The 23,439-nt window shown below is 31.0% G+C and overlaps 3 protein-coding genes and 1 long non-coding RNA gene across 7 annotated transcripts; 3 read left to right on the top strand and 1 right to left on the bottom strand.

Moving 5' to 3' along the window:
• Nucleotides 1–1,212: 1,212 nt before the first annotated feature.
• Nucleotides 1,213–1,602, bottom strand: LOC111880591 (uncharacterized). The gene has a single exon (XM_023877022.1). It carries the CDS (start codon nt 1,600–1,602, stop codon nt 1,213–1,215), a length of 390 nt encoding a protein of 129 aa, XP_023732790.1.
• Nucleotides 1,603–5,216: 3,614 nt separating this feature from the next.
• LOC111880555 (mechanosensitive ion channel protein 10) lies at nt 5,217–8,877 on the top strand. 4 transcript variants are annotated; one of them, XM_023876979.3, is made up of 7 exons: nt 5,217–5,479; nt 5,889–7,347; nt 7,429–7,549; nt 7,639–7,953; nt 8,028–8,230; nt 8,298–8,584; nt 8,679–8,877. In XM_023876979.3, exons 2-6 carry the CDS (start codon nt 5,903–5,905, stop codon nt 8,563–8,565), a joined length of 2,352 nt encoding a protein of 783 aa, XP_023732747.1. In that variant the 5' UTR covers nt 5,217–5,479; nt 5,889–5,902; the 3' UTR covers nt 8,566–8,584; nt 8,679–8,877. The 4 variants fall into 4 exon arrangements, with proteins under 4 accessions (XP_023732747.1, XP_023732750.1, XP_023732749.1 ...); XM_023876982.3 differs by having other exon boundaries at nt 7,639–7,932; XM_023876981.3 differs by lacking the exon at nt 5,217–5,479 and adding an exon at nt 5,552–5,704.
• Nucleotides 8,878–14,711: 5,834 nt separating this feature from the next.
• On the top strand, nt 14,712–18,111 carry LOC111880568 (mechanosensitive ion channel protein 10). Its single transcript, XM_023876999.3, has 5 exons — nt 14,712–14,980; nt 15,336–16,809; nt 16,893–17,307; nt 17,381–17,583; nt 17,671–18,111. The coding sequence occupies exons 2-5, from the start codon at nt 15,350–15,352 to the stop codon at nt 17,921–17,923; spliced, it is 2,331 nt and encodes a 776-aa protein (XP_023732767.1). The 5' UTR covers nt 14,712–14,980; nt 15,336–15,349; the 3' UTR covers nt 17,924–18,111.
• Nucleotides 18,112–20,357: 2,246 nt separating this feature from the next.
• Nucleotides 20,358–22,488, top strand: LOC111880575 (uncharacterized). The gene is made up of 4 exons (XR_002846522.3): nt 20,358–21,461; nt 21,741–21,819; nt 21,977–22,058; nt 22,131–22,488. It is a non-coding gene; the product is annotated as an uncharacterized LOC111880575 (long non-coding RNA).
• The last annotated feature ends 951 nt before the right edge of the window (nt 22,489–23,439 follow it).

The raw sequence follows: 23,439 nt of genomic DNA on the forward strand, positions 1-23,439 counted from the left end.
AAGTAAAAATCAAAATCCATGGATGAAAATGATGTAGAAACACTAGATTTAGTGTTGTATGAATGAATTTAGGGAAGAAAACTTACATTTTTGGTGGATTTGGAAGGATGAATTTATTTTAGTTGAGAGAAAAACCTTGTGTTCTTGAGTGGGAGTGTAAGAATGAGGGCAAAAGGAGTAAACTCATGCTATAAGCATGAGTCATGGGGGAAAGGGTGTTTACGGCCCAAACACCTCTTGTTTGGCCGTGAACACTTGGCTAAGGTGTTGGGTTGTTTTGCTCGTGTACACTTTACTAACTACGACACTTATTTAATCGTTTCTCGTAAATAAATAAAAATAAAACACCAAATTGACTTAAATCCGGCCAAAAATGTATTAAAATATTTTTGACTAATATTTGGAGTGTTTGGATGTGGAAATTATACAAATGAAAATTTCGGGTTGTCACAATTTTCTATACAAAAGCTTGTACCATTTGGTAATATAAAATGGGTTGTCCCAGTTCCCTCTATCAAGTCTGTAGGATCTGATAATATATATATATATATATATATATATATATATATATATATATATATATATGTATGTATGTATATATATATATATGACTTTTTTTGTTGGTACTAATTTTGAAAAATATTTCTTTGACTTTAGAATAGTATGCGTACTAACAATATTTATTATACATAGATCTCCAACATTTTCTTGGTGTTGTCCTCCAGTTGGACTCATATTAAAATTCACACATGAAAGAAATAATAAACAAATAAACATAATCATAATAATTATTATAAAGAAAGGTCATTTATTGTATGAAAGAAATTATATGAAAAACAAAGGAAGGAAAAACATGTTTACTGGAATAATAATAGAAAGTTTAGTTTATGTCTTCGATGTCATTGCAGAAATCAAGAAAACTTAGCGGAGTGCATTCAACATTATCAATGAGGTTTGATTATTTTCCTTTTCTTTAATGAACTCTTGATAAAGTTGACAAAGATGTGCAGGTGTGTGATAGGTCCTTAACCAATGGCATGTGTTACCACATCTATAACAAGAACCATCATATTTATGTGATGCACCAGCACCATGCATTGCCACTTTGACCTTGACTTGTGTATGCACATTGTTTCTTTGTGAAGATTGGTAATTATTCATTTTCTAGCCACGACCAGGATTATTACCTTGTCCACGACAAGAAATATGGTTCTAATTATGGCTTTGGTTTCGATTAAAATAGCCACTGCCTCGTTCTTGACCACGTCCTTGTCCACATGTATTGCTTCGATGACCATCAATATTTGTAGCATTTCCTTTAGGAAGTGCTACTGATCCCGTTGGACGAGATTCATGGTTTTTCATCAAGAGCTCATTGTTTTGCTTTGCAACAAGCAGGCATGCATTCAGTTCAAAATATTTTGTGAACTTTTTCAACCGATATTGTCTCATCAAGGTAATGTTTATTGCATGAAACGTAGAGTAAGTTTGCTGCAACATATCTTCATGAGTAACTTCTTGTCCATAATACTTGAGTTGTGAACATATTGTGAACAAAGCTGAGTTGTATTCATTTACTTTCTTGAATTCTTGTAACCTCATTGTTCTTCATTCATCTCTAGCATTTGGAAGTATAACTTCCTTTTGATGATCAAATATTTCTTTCAAGAGATTCAAATCTCAACATTTCATCTATATGCTTACGAAGGAAAACTTTTGCTTTCGCCTTGTATTGTATCAAGCAATTATTAAATTCATATATAGCATTTAAGATTCTCATTCACTTAAGATGAATTTTTACATCTATCATCCATCGCACATAGTTTTCCTACTAACTTCAAGTGCTGCAAAGTCGAGCTTTACAATGTTAGATATATTGTAACCGTAACTTTTAAACAAAATAACAAGATGAAAATTAAAATTCATTTATTTCAATATGTATTGCACAAAACAGAAGTGAGAGAAAAATCATCCCACACAAGACTAAGAAATGATAAAATAAATCAAGATAAAATACATCTGGTGTGGGATTGAAAATTAGGAAGCCAAGTGGTATAGTCATTATAGCTACGAGAATCACAACGAGATGAATCATTTTGATATTGATAAGGTTAAAAAGTAAGAGAATTTACTCTTTTTGTGGTATAAAGAAATTTTATAGTGATGTTATTTATAGTAAAAAAATAAAGTCGTTGCTTTTGTTGTTTATAACCGTTGCATTTATATAGCCGTTGTGTATATATATTACATATATGTGTATCTATTTTATAAATCATTATAAGACATAAAAGTAGTACATAATTTTACTTGGTATAATTTTACTAATTAGAAACATAAATAAATATTATTAAATGTTTAAATAAAACTATGAATAATATCTAAAATATAAATAAATAAACATTGGTATGTATACACTGTTATGTATACACAAACGTTAGTATATATATAAAAATTAGTTGCGTAATTTAAATGATAGTATACATAAATAAAAATTAGTTACATAATGTAAATGCATAAATAAAAGTTAGAATACATAAATAAAGACTAACAAAGTAAATAAATATCATTAGTCGTTAATAATGAATAATTTTTCATAATTCATTATTATTTTTAATATACTGGTTGTTTTGTAATAAATACCATTTTTATTAAGTAATACATACATTGAGTAGGATAGATGTGATTTACACTTGATTAGAGCTTTCGTATTGATAACATGTTATAAATTCGACGTAATCAAAACTAAAACTAACAAAACTAAACCAAAACATTATAAAATAAAATAAGAAGATCTGAGAGGATTCTTGAACACTTAGAAGATTTTATTCAAGATGATATGATTTTCTTTTTACATTTGATGAGTATTTATACTACATAACATTATATTCATACATTATCAAAATAGTAATTCAATATGTAAAGGAAATCGTTCAAGGGGTATAAATTATCCATCAAGATATATTGTCTAACTCAATATTCGCTCTCTCTCTCTCTCTCTCTATATATATATATATATATATATATATATATATATATATATATATATATAATTAAGTTCATTTGAGAACAATATTTATTGTGAGAACGTGAGAACACCATTTGTATGTTATTATTCTTCTTTGAACTTAACCCTATATATATATATATATATATATATATATATATATATATATATATATATATATATATAGAGAGAGAGAGAGAGAGAGAGAGAGAGAAAGTTAGGTTCAAATGTTTTCACTATCTATTGTGTGCATGTATGATTAATTCTGAACAAATCATTTTAGTTATTTTAAGAAAATAATTAATGCATATTAAATGCTGAAGATGTAATTAATATTCATTATATCTTCAACATGTAATATGCATTAACTACTTTCTTAAAATAACTAAAATGATTGGTCCAGAATCAATCATACATGCACACAATAGATAGTGAAAACAAAATAATCTAACCATATATATATATATATATATATATATATATATATATATATATATATATGTGTGTGTGTGTGTGTGTGTGTGCTATGTGCCAATCTGACCGGACCGAAGGGTCCAACGATTTATGAGGCCGGAAGGCCCAACCAGACCGGACCGGAGGGTCCAACGAGCTAGACTGGACTAGAGGGTCCAAAGAGCTACGGGACTGGAGGGTCCCGCTGAGACACACTGACAAGAGGGTCGTACAGAGTATAGCCTCGAGTGACGAATTATTGTATGTGGTATTTTAGGAAACTCACTAAGCATTCGTGCTTACCGTGTTATATGTTATGTGTTTCAGGTACCCCGCAGGATCGCGGGAAGACACCGACGTGATTGTGCACACACTCGAGATTTGGAGTTATGTTTGTGGATCCTGGATTTAGACAATTGTTTGAAAACTTGTATTGATTTTTGAGAATGAATGATGAGACACGTGTTTTATGAATATTAAAAATGAAAAATTTTGGTTTGAAAAATCATGTTGTTACAAATTTAATCTAATTTATATTTATGACTAGAAGTTAGCTATTTAAATTGGTTTTTTAAAATTTTGTATATTATCATTTTCTACTAATAGTAATAGTAGGTTGCAGTTGATCTTTCTTAGATATGATATTCTTATATTCTTATCTATACTAATAAATAAAACTCATTTTCTGCCACATGTCATGTCCTCGTTGATTTGGACACATGGCATTTTAATAGATTTTTAAAATTTACTTATTTCCACATGTAATTTTCTGATTTGTTCACATATCACAACTTATTTCGGTTACAATATTGAGAGAAATAAATGCTTCCTTGAAAAAGAATTGATATATTTATAATGTAATAAATGTCATAATTAATGAGACCTCTAAAATTGATATTGATATTAAATATTGATTTTAAATTTAAAGTTTAAATATTGATATTAAATTTTTATTTTTAATAAACCTGTGTAGTACACGGGTCTCATACCTAGTGTTTAATATAGATCAATAAATGTATCATGATTTGTATATTGTTTCGTATAAATTCATGATTTTATCAAACATCTAACCTTATAAAATGTGAATTGGATATTCAAAATGGTGTGTATATATTTATTTTAGAACAAAGTTATAAACATACCGACAAACTTTTATTTTTGTATATTAATAAGTTTTTTACAAATATTTAATTATTCATTACGATTTCGAATTATGAATATTATTTTTTCTATTTCACCCACGGTTTTCACGGGTTTAAACCTAATAAATTATATGTATAAACAAAGGATTATGATCGTTTGTTTTATTTCTAATCAAGATCAAGATACTTGATACCAAAAATATATTTATCACTGTATGATATAAGACACTCAATAATTTGCACAAACATGTTTCACATGTAAGCAATAAATGACTAAGATACTGTTTTACTGTTTTTCATAAATATTGACCTTTTTTTTTCTAAAAGTAAAGTGAGATTAAAAAACATCAGATATAACTTATTTTCTTTATTTTATTACTAAAATATTCTATTTTTTTCTTTAATGATCGGATTGTTACACATGGTATCTTATTAATATTATATAAGTGTCACAGCCAAAAATAGTTGTATTGATAATATCATAATAATCTCTATTTCTATTTTTAATAAGATAAAATAAAAAAAATAAAAAAACTATAGAATATTAGACATTAAAAGACAAAGAGAACATAAACTAATAACACGATATAAAATACTTTATATATTCCTATATCTAATCTAATATCTTGTGCTGCAAAAAATTTAAGGGAAGTCCTCATTTTAAAAAGTTGAGCAGCACCCTTTTTCATGGACCTACAGATCGTCTTGTCTCCTCTCTGAGTGACCCTCTCTCCGCCGCCTGCGTTTCCACGGCCACCAAAAATCACCGTGTTTCTTTTTCCGGCGTTGTCTGCTTCAAGTTGTTTTTCAGGAATCAGAAGTTCTTCCAGTAGCATTTTGCATGTGTATGTATGTGCTTGTCAGGCGGCAGGCTGTCTGCGTAAGTTCAATTATTTTCTCACCAGAAAGACGTTTGTTTATATGTTTAGTCTTTTTCTGTCTTTGTTTAATCACTTCGATTTAACTTTTCCTACCATTTATGACTAAATGTTCGTACAGACTACAGAGTGACTTTTATCTACCTCTCATTCTCATCTTAATGCTGAAGTCAACCTCAAAGTTGCTTCAGCTCTTAGTTTAAAATCTCTTCTGTTGATTCACTTCTGTATGTAACCATTATCAACTTCATTCTTCATTATTCTTCTGTTATTTATCACTGGGAAGTTCGTAAACTCGTAAGTGAGTTTTGGACCAGATCCTGGAAGCATTAGTTGTTATTTTTATGTTTATTAGCTACAAATGGTAATTGATTGAACTCAGATGGTGACAGTGTGTACTGTAATTTCTAGGTTTTTGACTGTGAATGGATGCAAATGGTAAAACCTCAAAAACAGGGGAGATCAGCATGACGGAGAACAAAAGCGGCGAAGTGGTCCTAACAATCCCCGGAGAAGAGAAAGAAGCGAAACATGCGACCTTTGGAGCACCGAGAGATGCAAAACCGAGAGGTGTTCCCGAATCACCTCATAGAAAGTCTGTTGATTCATATCCTGAAAATGCATATTTCATGCCAAGCCCTAACAGGCCTCCTAAAATCCCCAATCCTGAAACCCTAACCAGGCGAAAAACCTTAGCAAGATCGATTTACTCCAAGCCCAAATCAAGGTTTGGTGAACAACCTTTAATTGATCACAACATGTTCGATGAAATGCATGAACCAGTAGGCCAGACCTCAAACTCGCCCATGAGGATATCAGCTCGAGCCTCCCCTAGAGTAGCAGGCAATACTACTACTGCTTCTCCAGCTGCTACACCAAGAACTTTGTCCATAACACCAAAGACTCCATTAATGGCATCACCTGGAGCTGCAGGGGGAGATGAGAGTGATAACGAGGAAGAGATTTATAAGAAGGTTAACATACGAAAGCAGTTAAAGCTTAAAAGGGTGAAGCTGAAAGTACTATTTCAATGGGTAGTATTGCTTTTTCTTGTGGGTTGTATAGTTGCTAGCTTAATGATTCCCAAGTTGAAAAATTACAAGATATGGAGCTTGGAGTTATGGAAGTGGTTTGTGCTTATAACAGTGATCATTTGTGGTATGTTAGTCACCAACTGGCTTATGCATTTCATTGTATTGCTGATAGAACTGAACTTCTTGTTGAGAAAGAAAGTGTTATACTTTGTACACGGATTAAAAAAGAGTGTTCAAGTATGCATATGGTTGATTGTAGTTCTTGTTACTTGGACATCACTGTTTAATAGCAAACATGTTGGAAGATCAAAAAACGCAGCCAAGGTTTTGGATTACTTGACATGGACCATTGTTGCCTTATTAGTGGGTTCAATCTTGTGGCTTGTAAAGACTTTCTTGCTCAAGATTCTTGCAACTTCATTCCACGTCAGCAATTTCTTTGATAGAATTCAAGAATCAATCTTTCTTCAGTATGTTCTCCACACCCTTTCAGGGCCTCCAGTTATGGAATCATTACAAAACGTTGGGGCCTCCACTAGTAAAAGCCAATTTAGTTTACAAGTAAAGAAGAATGGGAAAGATAAAAAGACAAAAAAAGAAGTGATAGATGTAAGTAAGCTTCATCAAATGAAGAGAGAAAAAGTGTCTGCATGGACTATGAAGATGTTGGTTGACACAATATCAAATTCAGGGCTCTCAACTTTCTCTGGTGAACTTGAAGAAAGCGCTTATTATGGAGAAGGAATTGGATCTGCAGACAAAGAAATCACCAGTGAGATGGAAGCCATTGCTGCTGCTTATCATATCTTTAGAAATGTTGCTCAGCCTGGTTTTACGTAAGAACTGAACATCTTTATATCTCTTAATTTTCTTTCAACAACTCTGAACACCTTCATATCTATTAATAAACATTGTAGATACATTGAAGATATTGATCTAAGGAGATTCATGATCAAGGAAGAGGTAGATATCGTGTTTCCAATGATCGATGTGGCTGAAAAAGGTCAAATCGATAGGAAGACTTTAACAGAATGGGTGGTAAGACTCCTTGTCTTATCTCCTTCATATTTTGAGTAATTTCTGAATTGACATTAATGTTAAGGAAGTGTGTTGTTACTTATTTACAGGTAAAGGTTTACAATGGGAGAAAAGCTTTAGCACATGCATTAGATGACACGAAAACAGCTGTGAATGAATTGAACAAGCTTGTTACAGCAGTCTTAGTTGTTATAATCATAATTATATGGCTTCTTTTAACAGAGATTGCTACAACCAAAATACTTGTCTTCCTCTCTTCACAGCTTGTTGTAGCTGCTTTTATATTTGGGAACACTTGCAAGACTGTTTTTGAAGCAATTGTGTTTGTGTTCATCATGCATCCGTTTGATGTTGGGGATCGCTGTGTTATTGATGGTGTTCAGGTTCGAAATGGACATGTTATGGTATATTAGTATATTACTATATTATAATTAAATTTGTTGCATTTAAATGATTGGTTATATGTTATTTTCAACAGATGGTAGTTGAAGAGATGAATATCTTAAATACAGTGTTCTTGAAATTTGATAATGAGAAGATATATTATCCGAATTCGGTTTTGGCTACAAAGCCGATTAGTAATTTCTATAGGAGTCCAGATATGGGTGATAAGGTGGAATTTTCTATTGATTTTGCAACACCATTTGAGAAGATTGGGCTATTAAAAGACAAGATTAAAAAGTAAGTTCATACACAGCATATAATGTTGTGATAAAAAAGAAATTAATATGTGAATATTAAACATCAGGTATTTGGAGAAGAACCCTCAGTTATGGTATGCGAATCATAATTTTGTGGTGAAGGAGATAGAAAATGTGAACATGATAAAGGTGGCACTTATTATTAATCACACAATGAACTTTCAAGATTATGGTGAAAAGAATAAGCGAAGAAGTGAAATGGTTTTAGAGTTGAAGAAAATATTTGAAGAGTTGAAGATCAAATGCAGTCTTCTTCCACAACCAGTTCATCTGCAGCATCTGGAAACACCCACTCCAACTGGGCCCACCAAATAATCGTACATCTTCATAAAAGGTTTCGTCTTTCTTTGATATGAAACCATTAAGTTCTTAACCCATTAAGCCCATTACTAATTTTTGTATTGTGGAATTTGAATGTTTGTGTATAGGGGCATGAGGGTAAGCTATATGAGGATATGAGACATCAATGGTGATAAAATCAGTGTTTGATTTTTGTAGTGATTAAACAAAACCATTGTGATTTGGTTAATCAGTAGGATGGATTACTTCACTTATTAAGCACATATATGTATGATGATTTGTGAAGGTGCAAATATTTGTTATGAAATTTCTATGTACTTGAGTAAAGTGTTTTATGATCTTGTGTATTTATCCTACTGTTGGAACTTACCAATGTTTTTGCCTTCACTTATAACCAATTAAATGTTTTTGGCCTTTAATTATAACCAATTAAATGTCTTCACGATGTTAGAGTATCTTGGGTGTATAATTTTATTTTTTAAATGACAAATCTAATATGAAGTATTTTTAATTCCACTTATGTTGTAAATGAGACATAAACCATCGACCTTAAGCAAGGAAAACATCTGATACTATTGGGTTAGAAAATCTTTTCATGTATGACCTTATTTAGAGTTATATAATAAACAAAACAACAAAAATTTGGATACATTTTAAAAAGTTGCAAAGTTGTAAAAAAATCATGGTTTATTTGTGGATTTGGTCTATCAATTAATTTAACATCCATTTATTTTACTATGATGAGTTTGGTAAAAATGACTATCTATTTACCTTTAATTTAATGTTTTAATAATTAATAGTACTTTTGGTATTAATAATCATTGTTACTATTAATTATTAACCTAAAAGAAACATAAATTTTCAGAAAAGCCATTACAAAAAAACATTTTATTTGAGAACCATTATTTTTTTTTCCAAAAAACCATTCATATTTTTTTTAGAGTTAGAAAGGTTTTGCAAGCTTACATGTACAAAGTACAAATCCTATTGAGGTGGCATTTATAATATATAATCATTCCTACCATAAGCTCTTTATTAATTTCAAATACAATATTTGAAAGTCAATACATTAGATCTTTTTTTTTCCTATTTAGACCGAAGCTCGTCACAACTTTTAGTGATGGAGCTTTAACATTTGATTTGGAGACAAAAATATAATATGTATAAAAATAGTGAGCAACCAATATTTTATATTTTTTGACCTAATATATATAACATTAAAATATAGATAATATGTATAAAAATAGTGAGCAACCAATATTTTATATTTTTTGACCTAATATATATAACATTAAAATATAGATACTACTTCTAACTCAAAAATCAGGAAGGACACAACCTCTTCCGACCCTAACAAAGGTCAGCCCATGACAACTTTTATTAAGTCAAAACAAAGCAAATGATAACCAGTATTTTGAAAACCAGACCGGACCGACCGGTTGAACTGGTTCAACCGGGAACCGGCCAGGTTACCGGTTTTTTAACACCCAAAAAACGCTTGAAAACCAAACCACATGTTTTGTTAAAAATCGGATTAAACCGGACTGGTTGAACCGGAAATAAAACCGCTTTATTGATCAAAATTTTGGTTTTCTAATATACAGGCCAATGCAGCAAGCCGACTTATAAGAGCCAACCGCTTTGAATGGGATTTTTTATTATTCTTCCAAATGCCGGTAAGGCTCCTTTAATAGAGTTCATATTCTTTTAAACTTTTTCTCCCCCGTCGACCTTTAAACTTTTTCTCCCCCGTCGACGTGAGATGCCTCAAAATGCTTCCATATTCCTCAAATATGTTTCCAATTCCTTTACACTTTTACATAACATACCTTTTAATATATTACAATCAAAAGTCCTGATTGCTTCATTGGTGAATTAAAGGTTCTCTTATAATAATATTTAGATATGAATGAAACTAATATACTTAAATTAGATTGATTAAATTTTTTCATGACCTCTCAACAGGAATTACAGTAATAACATGTTATAAGAAGAGAGTAAATGCAAGAAATTGGAAAATTACAAGGAGAACAAAGTAAAGAAAGAACCTAGAAAAAAAAGAGTTGAATAATCCAAAATCTTAAGAATAACAACTTCAATGTAATCATATATATATGGTGTTTTTGAATAATCAAATCATTATCTTTAAAGAGTTCTTTAAAAAAGGATTTAAATTTTGAAGCCAAAAGCTATAAATAAGGGAGTTAAATTACAAACAATATTAATTATAGAAATTGGCATCTTCTATATAAATAGAATGATTTGTTTCAATTGATAACATAATTGTTGAATTTAAAGATTATATAATTAAATGTAATTGTGTTTGAATTCTATTTGGGAAAGATGATGTCATCAATTTGATCTAATGGTGGAAAACATATGATTGAAATACAATCAAGGGTCCTGATTGCTTCATTGGTGAATTAAAGGTTCTCTTTTAATAATATTTAAATATATAAATTTCCATTCATATTAACATATTAAATACATATTTGTAAAAAATTCTTATAATTAAATTTTAATTTTGACATTGTCTTGCTGGACATCAATGTGAGATATTGACATGGTTATAAATTGTTGTTTTGTCGTTAATAGTTATTTTCATAAAAATATACATATAAATATACACTAATTATAAATATTATTTATCAATATTTTATATGTTCTATGCATAACATTATGACATTATGTACTAATCATTAAAAAAAAAAAAAAAAAAAAAAAAAACTATTCACCGTCCGTCCTATTACACAGATATGACATAAACAACATATTCATAATATTTGTTTCACTATTCAACCACAAAAACCTTAAACCCAAATCACCGAAAATGTTTATCCAATGAGTTAATATATATATATATATATATATATATATATATATATATATATATATATATATATATATATATATATATAACCATTCTCAAAACACTTAACAATAATAGATAAAGATAAATTTAAAAAAGGGTTTTATACAACATTAATATATAAAAAAGTACAATTAAGATGGTATTTGAATTCGAAGACAAAAAAAAATGTGTAAAAACATGTTGTGGTGGTGAAAACCACAGTTCTTTTTTATTAAGAAAATGAGACGATGGTTTATAAGATTTTTTTTATATAAATTTTCTTCCAAATTTTTCATTGCCTCATATATATTAGCAAACCAAATGTTATTGTTGATTGTGCGGTCTTTGGATAATAACAAATATGATTTAAAAAGAATACGATTCAAAAGGATATTACACTGCCACCAATCACTAACGTTACTGCCGGTGAAGTTTGAAGAACAATTCAATAACAATGAAGTGTATACATATAATGTTGTGTATACAGAAGTGTTGCACAATTAATAATGCACAATCAATCATATGTTCATGTACATGAGTAAAAGAATCCAAACTTTTCATTTTTAATTCTTATTGATTTCATTTATGTTAGTATTACTCTTATTAATAATTGTTTAGATGTAGTAAATTATTTGCACAAAAAAATAATCGCCTCTAGAAACTAATTTATAAAAGAAATTATTCGCACTCGTCGCTTTGCGTGGGTAAACGGCTAGTATATATCAACGTGTTTAGTCTTATATGCTTCAAAATGGTCTTCTTCATGAATCCTCATTTGTTGACACACCAACCCAAATTGGGTAGTAAAATAAGATAATCGTTATCTCCTAGAAGTGGCTACAACTCTTTTATTTCAAATCATTGTTCTTAAACCTTATTGGGTTGATGTTGTTAATAATGTTTGCTTTCTCATTAATTGAATGCCCTCGATTGTTTTGGACGGTAGAGTTTCATTCTTAATCATTTCTTAAAAAAATACTCCCCATCTATCTGAAGATATTTGGTAATACATGTTTTGTTTATGATACCCGACTACACATAACTAAACTAGATCCAAAGTCTTTAAAATGTATTTGTCTTTGCTATTATCAACTTCAAAAATGGAATAAGTGCTTCTATCCTACGCATAATTGGTACATCATATCCCGTGATGTTACATTCCATGAAAATCGACCCTTTTCTTGTGTATAATCCTTACAATCCAAGAGCTAATGATTATTTGTTGGTTTATACCATACATGGTCCTAAATCATCCCAGTCTCCTACCACATTCACTCGACACAATCTCAAGGTTAAACTAAGCCACTGATTGATCACATATATCAAGGCAACAACAATCTACATCAGATTCCTATATGATGCCACCTCCATGTGAGAATCCTACGAGTGATGATCCTCATGTGTCTTGTGACCCACCATTCCTGTATACAACATTTGGATCTTGATGTTCTTATTTATCTTTAAGAATTCAAGCATTCATGTATTAACATTACTTTTTTGTTTTGAGAGCCTGAAAGATTTTCTTGCATCTCGATTTCAAACAAAGGACCTAAGCCCATTAAAATATTTTTTGGGATTTTAGATCTCTCATACTCAAATAGGAATTTGTTTATCCTAATGAAAATATTGTTTGTGTATATTGAATGACTCTTGTTTGATTGAAACAAACCCTTATGAGTCTCCTAAGATTCCAAATATGAAGTTAAAAGTAGAAGATGAAGATCTTCTTGAGAATCCAAAAAGTATAGATGAATTATGGGAAAACTAAACTATCTAATGATTACACAGCCAAACATTGCTTTCTGAATACCTAAAGGGTGCTCCGGGTCATGGCATCTCAATCCGGAATCATGGTCATCATGTGATAGAAGGGTTCATATATGCCAACTATAATAGAGATCTACAAGCAGGCAGTCTACTATGTGTTGTTGCGTGTTTGTTGGAAAAAATCTTATTCCATGGAAGAATAACAAAAAAAAATAGTGTTTCGAGGTCAAATGTAGAATCTGGATACAATGTTATATTCAAGAACATTTGTGAACAGATGTGGTCGAATATGATTCTGTAATCTATTAAGTAAGGTTTACTTAATCCACACAGATGAACATATTGTATGATAATGAGACTACTACATGGAAAACAAGCATGTGCTTCATAAAAGAACTAAATACATTAAAGTGGATTGTCATTTCACTTGTGAAAAGGTGAGAGATGGAACCATCACAATTCCCCATGTTCGAACAAGAAGCCAACTAGTTGATGTCTTCACCAAACATTATTTGGTTATCATATTTCTATTATTTCTAACAAGGTGGGCATGATTAACATATATGTTCTAGCTTGATGAAGAGTGTTAGAATGTAATACTTATATTTGTTTAGCTCATGCTTTTTAGTCCATGACTGGTAGAGTTTTGCTACATTTAGAACTATAATCTCTCTCTCTCTCTCTCTCTCTCTCTCTCTCTCTATATATATATATATATATATATATATATATATATATATATATATTTCTCTCATTCATTTATACACATTCAATATAATTCCAAATTTCAATATTGTCCTTGATTTTAAAGATAACAATAACATCGACAAATGTATTAATTCTTTTTCTTACTTTTGATTTTGAGTTAACACGTCAATCATATATAACAACTGAAAAAATAAAAGGTTAATCAGGTAAATAGTCACTGTTGAAAAAAAAAAGGGTAAATTGATGTTTTTGTGCTAATAAAAAGGGGTTGAGAAAAAAAATGACAAATATAAGTGGTATCATTATCTTCTTTTTTATATAAATAAAAATGTATACTAAATCATTCATATATTTTTGTGAAATTATATGCAGGAATAAAAGCATAACGATCATTTACTTCGTTTATTATATTCTTTCGTTAAGATTAAGATTAAGATATTTGATACCAAAATATAAAAGCATAACGATCGATTGCTTCGTTTATTATATTCTTCCGTTAAGATTAAGATTAAGATATTTGATACCAAAATATTTTTATCACAATACACGATAAAAAGAAGTTTAATAAACTTGCATAAAACATGCATCACATTGTAAGCAATATACTAACTGATATTCTAATATTTTTGTCATACAAGCTGTATTCCTTTAGAAAAAAGATAGAATATAGAGAAAAAAAAAGTATTTTTACCATGTCATTATTTAACTGCTTTAACTTTTTCTTTTCAGATATCAAATCTTTTAATTTGTTTTATAAAAAACATAGATATAAATATTATCGTCAAATCAGTTGCTTTTTTATTAAAATAAAAAAAAAATTAACAAATTACTTTATATTTTTCTATATTTTGTCCTGAAAACAATTTGAAAAAGGTCAGCTTTCTCGTGTTCAAAGTTGAGCGGTACCATTTTCATGCACCTATAGATCGTCTGCTCCGATGAATCCTCTCTCCGCCGCCTGACGGCCTGAGATCTCTCCGGCCACCACCGTTTTACTCGTATTTCTTTATTCAGCGTTATCTCCAATTCAAGTTGTCATCCAGGAGTTCTTCCAGTAGCATTTGCATGTGTATGTGCTTCTCATGCTGCAAGCTTTCAGTGCATGTGAGTTCAGTTTATCTATTTCATCAACAGTTCTCTAGAAACACATTTGCTTAATTATATAACTGCTACCTTCATGCCTTTGCGTAATCACTTCTATTCAAGTTGCCCTCCCATCTATGGCTAAATGTATCGTATCGTAGAAAGTGACGTCTCTGCTGTTAATTCGCTTGTAATTCTCGTATTATTTTGTGCATGTGTGTGTGTGTTTCTGTAATGTTTCATTTGAACTTGAATTCGAGGAGGAAATCTTCGAAACAATAGCTGTTATTTGTTATGTTTAGTAGCTACAAGCCTACAAATGTTAATTTCTTGAAGGCGGATGTAGGTGACAGTTTTTATTGTAATTAATTTCTAGGTTTTTGACTACGAATGGATGGAAATGGTAAAAGCTCGAAAACAGGGGAGATCAGCATGACGGAGAACAAAAGCGGCGAAGTGGTCGTACCAATTTCCGGCGAAGAGAAATATGTGAAACGCGCTACTTTTGGAGTAACGAGAGATGCAAAACCAGGAGCAGTTAATGAGTCACCTCATAGAAAATCTGTGGATTCATATGTTATTTCAAGCCCTAACAGCAATTCGCCCAAAACCCCTAATCCTGAAACGTTATCCAGGCGAAGAACCATAGCAAGATCGATCAAATCCAAGCCCAAATCAAGGTTTGGTGAACAACCATTAATTGATCCCAATATGCTCGATGATATGCCTGAACCAGCTGGCCAGAGCTCAAACTCGTCCATGAGGATATCTGCTCGATCCTCTTCTAGAATAGCAGGCAATACTACTGCTTCTCCAACTGGTACGACAACAAGAACTTCATCCATAACTCCAAAAACTCCATTAATGGCATCACCTAAAGGTGCAGGGGCAGAAAAAGATGATGATGAGGATGAAGAAATCTACAAGAAGGTTAAAATACGAAGGCAATTAAAGCTCAAGAGGGTGAAGACGAAAGTACTACTTCAATGGGTACTACTTCTATTGCTTGTGGGTTGTTTAATTGCTAGCTTAATGATTCCCAAGTTGAAAAACTACAAGATATGGAGCGTGGAGTTATGGAAATGGTTTGTGCTTATAATTGTAAAGATCTGTGGTATGTTAGTCGTCAATTGGCTGATGCAATTCATAGTATTGCTGATAGAACTGAATTTCTTGTTGAGGAACAAGGTGTTATACTTTGTTCATGGATTAAAGAAGAGTGTTCATGTATGCCTTTGGTTGATTGGAGTTCTTACTACATGGATATGGTTGTTCAATGGCAATCATGTCAAAAGATCAAAAACTGCAACTAGGGTTTTGGATTTCTTGACATGGACTATCGTTTCCTTACTCGTGGGTTCAGTCTTGTGGCTTCTCAAGACTTTATTGATAAAGATTCTAGCAACAAATTTCCACGTCAACAATTTCTTTGATAAAATCCAAGAATCAATCTTTCTTCAGTATGTTATCCTAACCCTTTCAGGGCCTCCGATTATGGAATCATTAGAAAATGTCGGGGGGAGTAATAGTAATAGTAATAGTAAAAGTCAACTTAGTTTGAGTGTGAAGAAGAAGAAGAATGGGAAAGATTCAAAGACACAAAAAGGAGTGATAGATGTAAGTAAGCTTTATCAAATGAGGCGTGAAAAAGTGTCTCCATGGACTATGAAGATATTAGTTGACACAATATCAAACTCAGGGCTCTCAACTTTCTCTGGTGAACTTGAAGAAACTGCTTATTATAATGGAGATGATTCAGGTGAATCTACAGACAAAGAGATTACTAATGAAATGGAAGCAATTGCAGCTGCATATCATATCTTTAGAAATGTTGCTCAACCTGGTTCTGAGTAAGAAACACATCTATATTACTTTTGAAGTTTGAATGAAGTTTGAACAAATTCTTGTTTATTGATACATGTTATATTTGTAGATACATTGAAGATATTGATCTAAGGAGATTCATGATCAGGGAAGAGGTGGACATTGTGTTTCCAATGATTGATGTAGCTGAAAAGGGGAAAATCGATAGAAAAACATTAACAGATTGGGTGGTGAAAGTTTACAATGGGAGAAAAGCTTTAGCATATGCATTAGATGACACGAAAACAGCTGTAGATGAATTGAACAAGCTTATTACAGCAATCTTAATTGTTGTAACCATAATTGTGTGGCTTCTTTTGACAGAAATTGCTTCCACCAAAGTACTTGTCTTCCTCTCTTCACAGCTTGTTGTGGCTGCTTTTATATTTGGGAACACTTGCAAGACTGTTTTTGAAGCAATTGTGTTTGTTTTCATGATGCATCCGTTTGATGTTGGAGATCGTTGTGTTGTTGATGGTGTTCAGGTATATAAAATATTCTCTAAATTTTGTGTTTTAATGAGATTGCTATAACTACGTATGATGTTATTTGTGATAGATGGTTGTTGAAGAGATGAATATCTTAAATACGGTGTTCTTGAGATATGATAATGAGAAGATATATTATCCAAATTCGGTTTTGGCTACAAAGCCCATTAGCAATTTCTATAGAAGCCCAGATATGGGTGATAAGGTGGAATTTTCTATCGATTTTGCAACACCCTTTGAGAAGATCGGGATATTAAAAGACATGATAAAAATGTAAGTTGATATAGAATGCTAGATATAGTAACATAAAAATTCATTTATTTGTGTATTATAGTGTCCTATTTTTGTGTTTATGGTCAGATATTTGGAGAAGAATTCTCAATTATGGCACCCCAATCACATTTTTATTGTGAATGAGATTCAAAATGTGAACATGATAAAAGTGGCCCTCAGTATCAATCATACAATGAACTTTCAAGACTATGGTGAAAAAAGTAAGCGTAGAAGTGAACTGGTTTTAGAGTTGAAGAAAATGTTTGAAGAGCTCAAGATCAAATGCCATCTTCTTCCACAAGAAGTTCATCTCAGGAATCTGGAAGCACCAACTTATTAAGCGCGTATATGATTTGTTAAGGTACAAATATATTTCTTATGAAATTTGTATACTTGAATTATTTATCTTACATATTCTTTTAATAAATTTGTATACTTGTGAAATGTATTTATGATGTTGTATGACTTGAGTAAAGTTTGAAATTTTGCATTGGGGATATTAAATGAGAATTAAGTTTATTTTTCCAAGAGAGTTTTCTAGAATTATACTGATTTTGTGATAAATTAAAGAATATATATTGTTCTTATTTGTGTTATGATGGATATTGTAAATCATCAAAGAAGCATCGTATGTGGAAATGATGCACCCGATCCTTGGGATCCAATGCATGTGACAACAAGAACAAGAACTCGAGCTCCAATGGGCTTTGCCATCCATAGTGTCCTCTAGTGATTTACAAGGCACCAATTCATCTCTTGTTTCTCACAAGATAAATGTGATCGATGTCATAAACAAATAACGTCTCGTTTTCCTCATCATGTTTGTATCATATGTTATTAATAATCACGATTTTTAGATGAAGAGCCCGAGTGGACATCCAGTATCAATCATAAAATTCCAATAGATAACCGAACCGAACTGATCCATTGTTCATCCAACTAGATATCCAATATTAATCTAATAAATATCCAATTACATTCCAATATTATCATCCAATTAATTTTAGAGAAATTACAAATATAGCCAACTTTTTTAATGATTTTACATGTTTGAATATTGGTTGCTGAAGTTGAAGACTTGAAAAGTATCGTTTGTTAGTCTTATTTAATGTAATTGTGTGTGGTTTTAGTTTTAATTATCATAATTATAAATGATTTTATTGGATAGAAAATGGATTAGAATTAGGTGGATAATAGATAACCAGTTTGATATATTCAATTGATAAAACCAATCCAATCCAAATATCCAGTTGAATCGATTCGGTTTGGTTACATATAACAAATTAGATTGGATTGGTTGACAAAATCCAACATCTAATGGATAATTGGATTGGATTTGTTCCATCAAAATCTATTGGATTAAATCGATGAACATCCGTATGATTTCTCATGGATCCAGGCTACATTGTTTCCAAACCTAACACTTATGTAATGATTCATGAATTTAAAATTCATTGTGATATGTAAGGTATCTGCGTCCCTTATAAGGTAATGTAAAGTTGTCTTTCCCGGTCGATATGTGATCAGGGATCCCTTCTCAACTTGAATGGGGAGAGAAATCCATGAGTTCACATTGACTGTGAAGGAGAGAGCTAAGCAATTTCTTATAAGGGGTGTGGATACCTTTCTCATCATAGCACGTTTTAAAGTCATGAGGACAAAAAATCCTATGAGAACTCTACGACCAAGCATGCCCAAGGTAGAGTAATTTCAAGATGGGTGACCCTCCTAGGATGTTTTCGTGTCAGACAGCCCAAAGCTAATGATATTATGGTCGGCCGAATGTGAAAATTTACACATATTCTGACACCCCAATAATGTCATCATTTAGGAAATTGTTGATAGTCCATCCCGTAAAATGAATACAAGGAAACCTCTCTTGAAAGGGGATGGGTCTTTGTCCATATGCATATTTGTATTTTACTTGCGTTTTGATTAATGCAATATTCATTTTATATGATTTTCTTGAACAAAGCTTCGATTTTATAGGGCTTGGTTTGGATAAAATCACTTTAGTTTCTTGTCACTTTCATTTATTTTGCACTTAACATCATTGAAGTATCATTTTTTCACAAGATCCAAATTTTCCATTAAAATATCATTTTTTTTTTCATAAACATCATCAACCAAACAGGCTTGTATTTAATAACGTTCATGAACAATTGGAACTTAACTATCAAGAACATGTTGCATTAAGCATCATTAAGGTACCGTTTGGTACATGGACTAGATAGAACAGAACTGAACTAGACTGAACTGAACTAATAATATTATTTGTCCAGCGTTTGGTTTGACTAGTACAAGACAGCACAATACATTAAAATTACAAAATTATCCTTTATATATATATATATATATATATATATATATATATATATATATATATATATATATATATATATCTTTACTATCTTATAAAAGAAATCTCACTATTTCTATAAATAGATTCAATATAATAATAATATTTTTTAAGACGTTCAAACCATTAAGTTAATAGTACAAGTACCACCAATAAAATAATATTATAATGTATATCGTCCAAATGATAATACAATGAGTACAAACATCCACTGCAGTATGTTATCTTATTTCAGTGCGACGGGTCTCATATTTCGGTATTATCTAATTTTAGCTGAAGAAGACACTTTCAAATTCCCCGAATTGTAGGTAATACAAATTATTCAAATTTAAAAAGTCATTCAAATCCTGGAAGAAACTACAAATATTGATGTGTTCTCTCCCCTTTTCTAGAAACCCTGATCTCAACAGCCGCCTTAACTACCATCGCACATCCATCTTCGCCTCTTCGTTACCACCATTCATTACCACCATATATCCCCTTAATTGTTTAATATGTTGTTCTAAAACGTTCTATGTTCCACCACTCCTACAACTAAGTCCAACGCACCTCCAGCAACCCTATCTATCACAACCGCCGCACCTCCATAAAGCATAGTTTCCAACCACATAACTTATTTCCACCCTACTTCTTTCTTTGAAAACCCTAAATCCTATCTCTCTCTTTCATCTGACCAGGTAAAAGCCTAACCGTTAGACAATGGATTAGTATGCAAGAGGAGATGAGATCGGGATGTCTACTATTGTTCGATACTCTTTTACTTATTAAGAGTATTATCTAATTTAGAGTCATCATCACACACCGTTTAGCTATTCGTTATTTCTTCCACCACCACAGCCACAAGCTTCCTGTCAAAAGTTAACATCTACAACCCACCATTGGTACCTCGATTTATGAATTTTTTATGTTTCGTATAATGTTTTGGTTTAATTTTTTTTTCTAGATTTATGCTATTTGATATGAAATTATGATGCTCTGCTTATACGTTTTGGATTGATTTTTGGGGTTTCTTGGAAGAATACGCCTTCATTTTCAGATCTTAAAGCAAAACAGAAAGCTTAAATTTGTTTGCATTCTTAGGTACATTTTGTTGATTTTTTTTTTATAAATTTAAGTTGTTGAAATTTATTTGGGGTTTTGTGATGTTAAATAATGTTATTAGTAATGAGATGTTCATACAATGAAACACTAAACATTTGGACACAAGTTAGCCATCCATCCTTTCCTACATGTATTGTTTACAAATTTTGAGAATATGAACTCTTATAATTCTTTATGTCGTTGGTTCTTAAAGCAGGGATTTACTAGATGGTGTTGACTTTGGTAAGGATAATTGGTGTTTGTATTTAAAAAACTTATACTTTACTTATTAAACTATATAAAAAAAATTAAGATGCAATTTTTTTGAGATACATAAATGGTTTTCTAATGAATTGTTTTCATGTAGGAAGAAGTGGGGAAGATGATTAAGAAGTGGAATCAAGGAATATGTCTTACATAGATTATGGGCCCTTCTGAAGTATGTTTCCTTGATTTTGTTTAAATAGTTCAAAGTTCGCTACCTATTGCTTGGATTGCTGAGTTATCTATTCAATTTAGAAAAATCTTAGATTCTAGTTAGAGGTTTGGATATGTTGTGGAGCTGAGGTGCTAATTAGGATCAATTATCTTCACTTTTTATGTTAGATAGGGATCTAAAGGAGTCATTAATTTTGTATTTGGTGTTATTTTGTTACTTTTATTGGTAATTCATGATCCTTAAACTATAATCAAGTATTGATTTTGTTTTATGCTACAGATCTATCCAGCTAAAAGTGAATAGCTAAAGTTCAATTTTCTTGGAGTGTTTTGGAGGCTTGTGGAGTTCAAGCACTATGGTTAGTGTTCTAAGCTCTTCTCAGGCTTTTTTTCCAGCTATTGATGTTTTTAATGGTTGATGGTTTCAGTTGTCGATGATTATTATGAGTTAATATTGCTAATGAATGATGGTTTCAATTGCACTTAACACTTATTTTTGTGAATTGTGTATTTTAGGGCTAACAAAGGAATGAAATAGGAACTTTTGATTAAAATGGATGTTGATGATTGTGGAGGTGTATGCTCAAATTCAACCAAGGTATGCACTATGAACCCTTTTAAAAAAAATTTAAATATTATTTCTATTTTACATTAGATTTAACCATTATAGGTGTCCTAATATGATATTGAAGATGAATAATGGGATTATATAGACATAAGAGCATCTGATTTTGATAGTTCACAAGAATTGAGAAAGATGACCATCACACACCACCACTACTACCATTTATATCCCTCAACATAGTCATCATGACCCACGGTCACCATAGCTCCACCACCTTATGTAATTTGTCTCATCCCTGTTTATTGTATCTCAGTTACAAGCATATTTAAAAATTTTAGTCAGTAGAGAGGTTTCATCTCCGTTTTTTAATCAGTAAAAGGAATCTGGTTCGGTTTTAGTTTTTAAGCTTCATTTTTTGTATAACTTTTAGCCATATGGGGTTATATATGTTCATGTTGTTGCTGCTACAAGTTGTGAGTATCTGATTGATACCGGATTCAAATTTTTAGTTGTATGCATAATTGTGTGTGTCTATCTAATAGTATGAACTTAATTTGGATCATTTTTTCCTATTAACCGAATATAATTGTAAATTGGGAAACTACGACATTGAATTTATTTTGGTTCAAAAAGTTTGGAATACTCAACTTATAATGCAAAAACTTTATTGGGGTTTGGGGTTTCTGATCTTTCTCTTTGATATTGGTTTTTATCCTTTATAGTTTTCATGTGGCTTAGTTTGAGTTATATAATTACAAAAATATTTAAGGATTTTTTTAAATAAAGAAATTTCTAACTTTATTTGAAGTTCATTATTACAAAATGGGCCTCCCTTTATTGCTCATTATCCAAAAAAGTTGTTATCAAGGGAATATAGCTAGCTAACAAGAGGGAGAAATGGTTTATAGGTCGGTGACATAGGGATGTGTTTGTTAACTATGGTATTTTAATTAAGGGTTAAAGACTATTTTTTTGTCATTTTGTTAATGTTTAGTAGTAATTTTTTTGTATTCCAGATTTTAATCTGTTTAAGGAGTAGGATGTTAACAATTTATTCCATCAGCATCATGTGTATTTTTAATAGAACCTTTTTTGAAATGTGTAATAACAATGTATATTATCATATGTTTTATATATGTATATATGTTTTCGTAATAACAATGTACTTTGATTGTTCATAAGAAAGTGATATTGAGCGTTTATTAATCATACCACACTTGACTCAAACTACATTGCAATAGTTAGATATATTTCAAAAATATTTTGTTTAGAAAGGAATTTTGTAATATATAAACAAACTAATTATATAACATTTTTTGCTTTGAGAAAAATGACAACATCCAACAAATGCAAAACCAACCAAAACAATGTTTGCATGTGGTGTGTTGTTTTGTAAGAGTGAGAAATCTTGAAC

This window comes from Lactuca sativa, chromosome 5 (assembly GCF_002870075.4).
Source record: "Lactuca sativa cultivar Salinas chromosome 5, Lsat_Salinas_v11, whole genome shotgun sequence".
In the NCBI taxonomy this organism is placed as follows: Eukaryota; Viridiplantae; Streptophyta; class Magnoliopsida; order Asterales; family Asteraceae; genus Lactuca; species Lactuca sativa.

What these genes read in the sequence shown, in the direction of transcription:
- LOC111880591 (XM_023877022.1), bottom strand. Translation starts at nt 1,602, where the DNA reads ATGAGGTTACAAGAATTCAAGAAAGTAAATGAATACAACTCAGCTTTG.
- LOC111880555 (XM_023876979.3), top strand. Translation starts at nt 5,903, where the DNA reads ATGGATGCAAATGGTAAAACCTCAAAAACAGGGGAGATCAGCATGACG. An exon ending in AGACTTTAACAGAATGGGTG is followed by an intron (nt 7,550 to 7,638) that starts GTAAGACTCCTT and finishes ACTTATTTACAG; the next exon opens with GTAAAGGTTTACAATGGGAG. An exon ending in TTCGAAATGGACATGTTATG is followed by an intron (nt 7,954 to 8,027) that starts GTATATTAGTAT and finishes TATTTTCAACAG; the next exon opens with ATGGTAGTTGAAGAGATGAA.
- LOC111880568 (XM_023876999.3), top strand. Translation starts at nt 15,350, where the DNA reads ATGGATGGAAATGGTAAAAGCTCGAAAACAGGGGAGATCAGCATGACG. An exon ending in GTTGCTCAACCTGGTTCTGA is followed by an intron (nt 16,810 to 16,892) that starts GTAAGAAACACA and finishes TTATATTTGTAG; the next exon opens with ATACATTGAAGATATTGATC. An exon ending in GTGTTGTTGATGGTGTTCAG is followed by an intron (nt 17,308 to 17,380) that starts GTATATAAAATA and finishes TATTTGTGATAG; the next exon opens with ATGGTTGTTGAAGAGATGAA.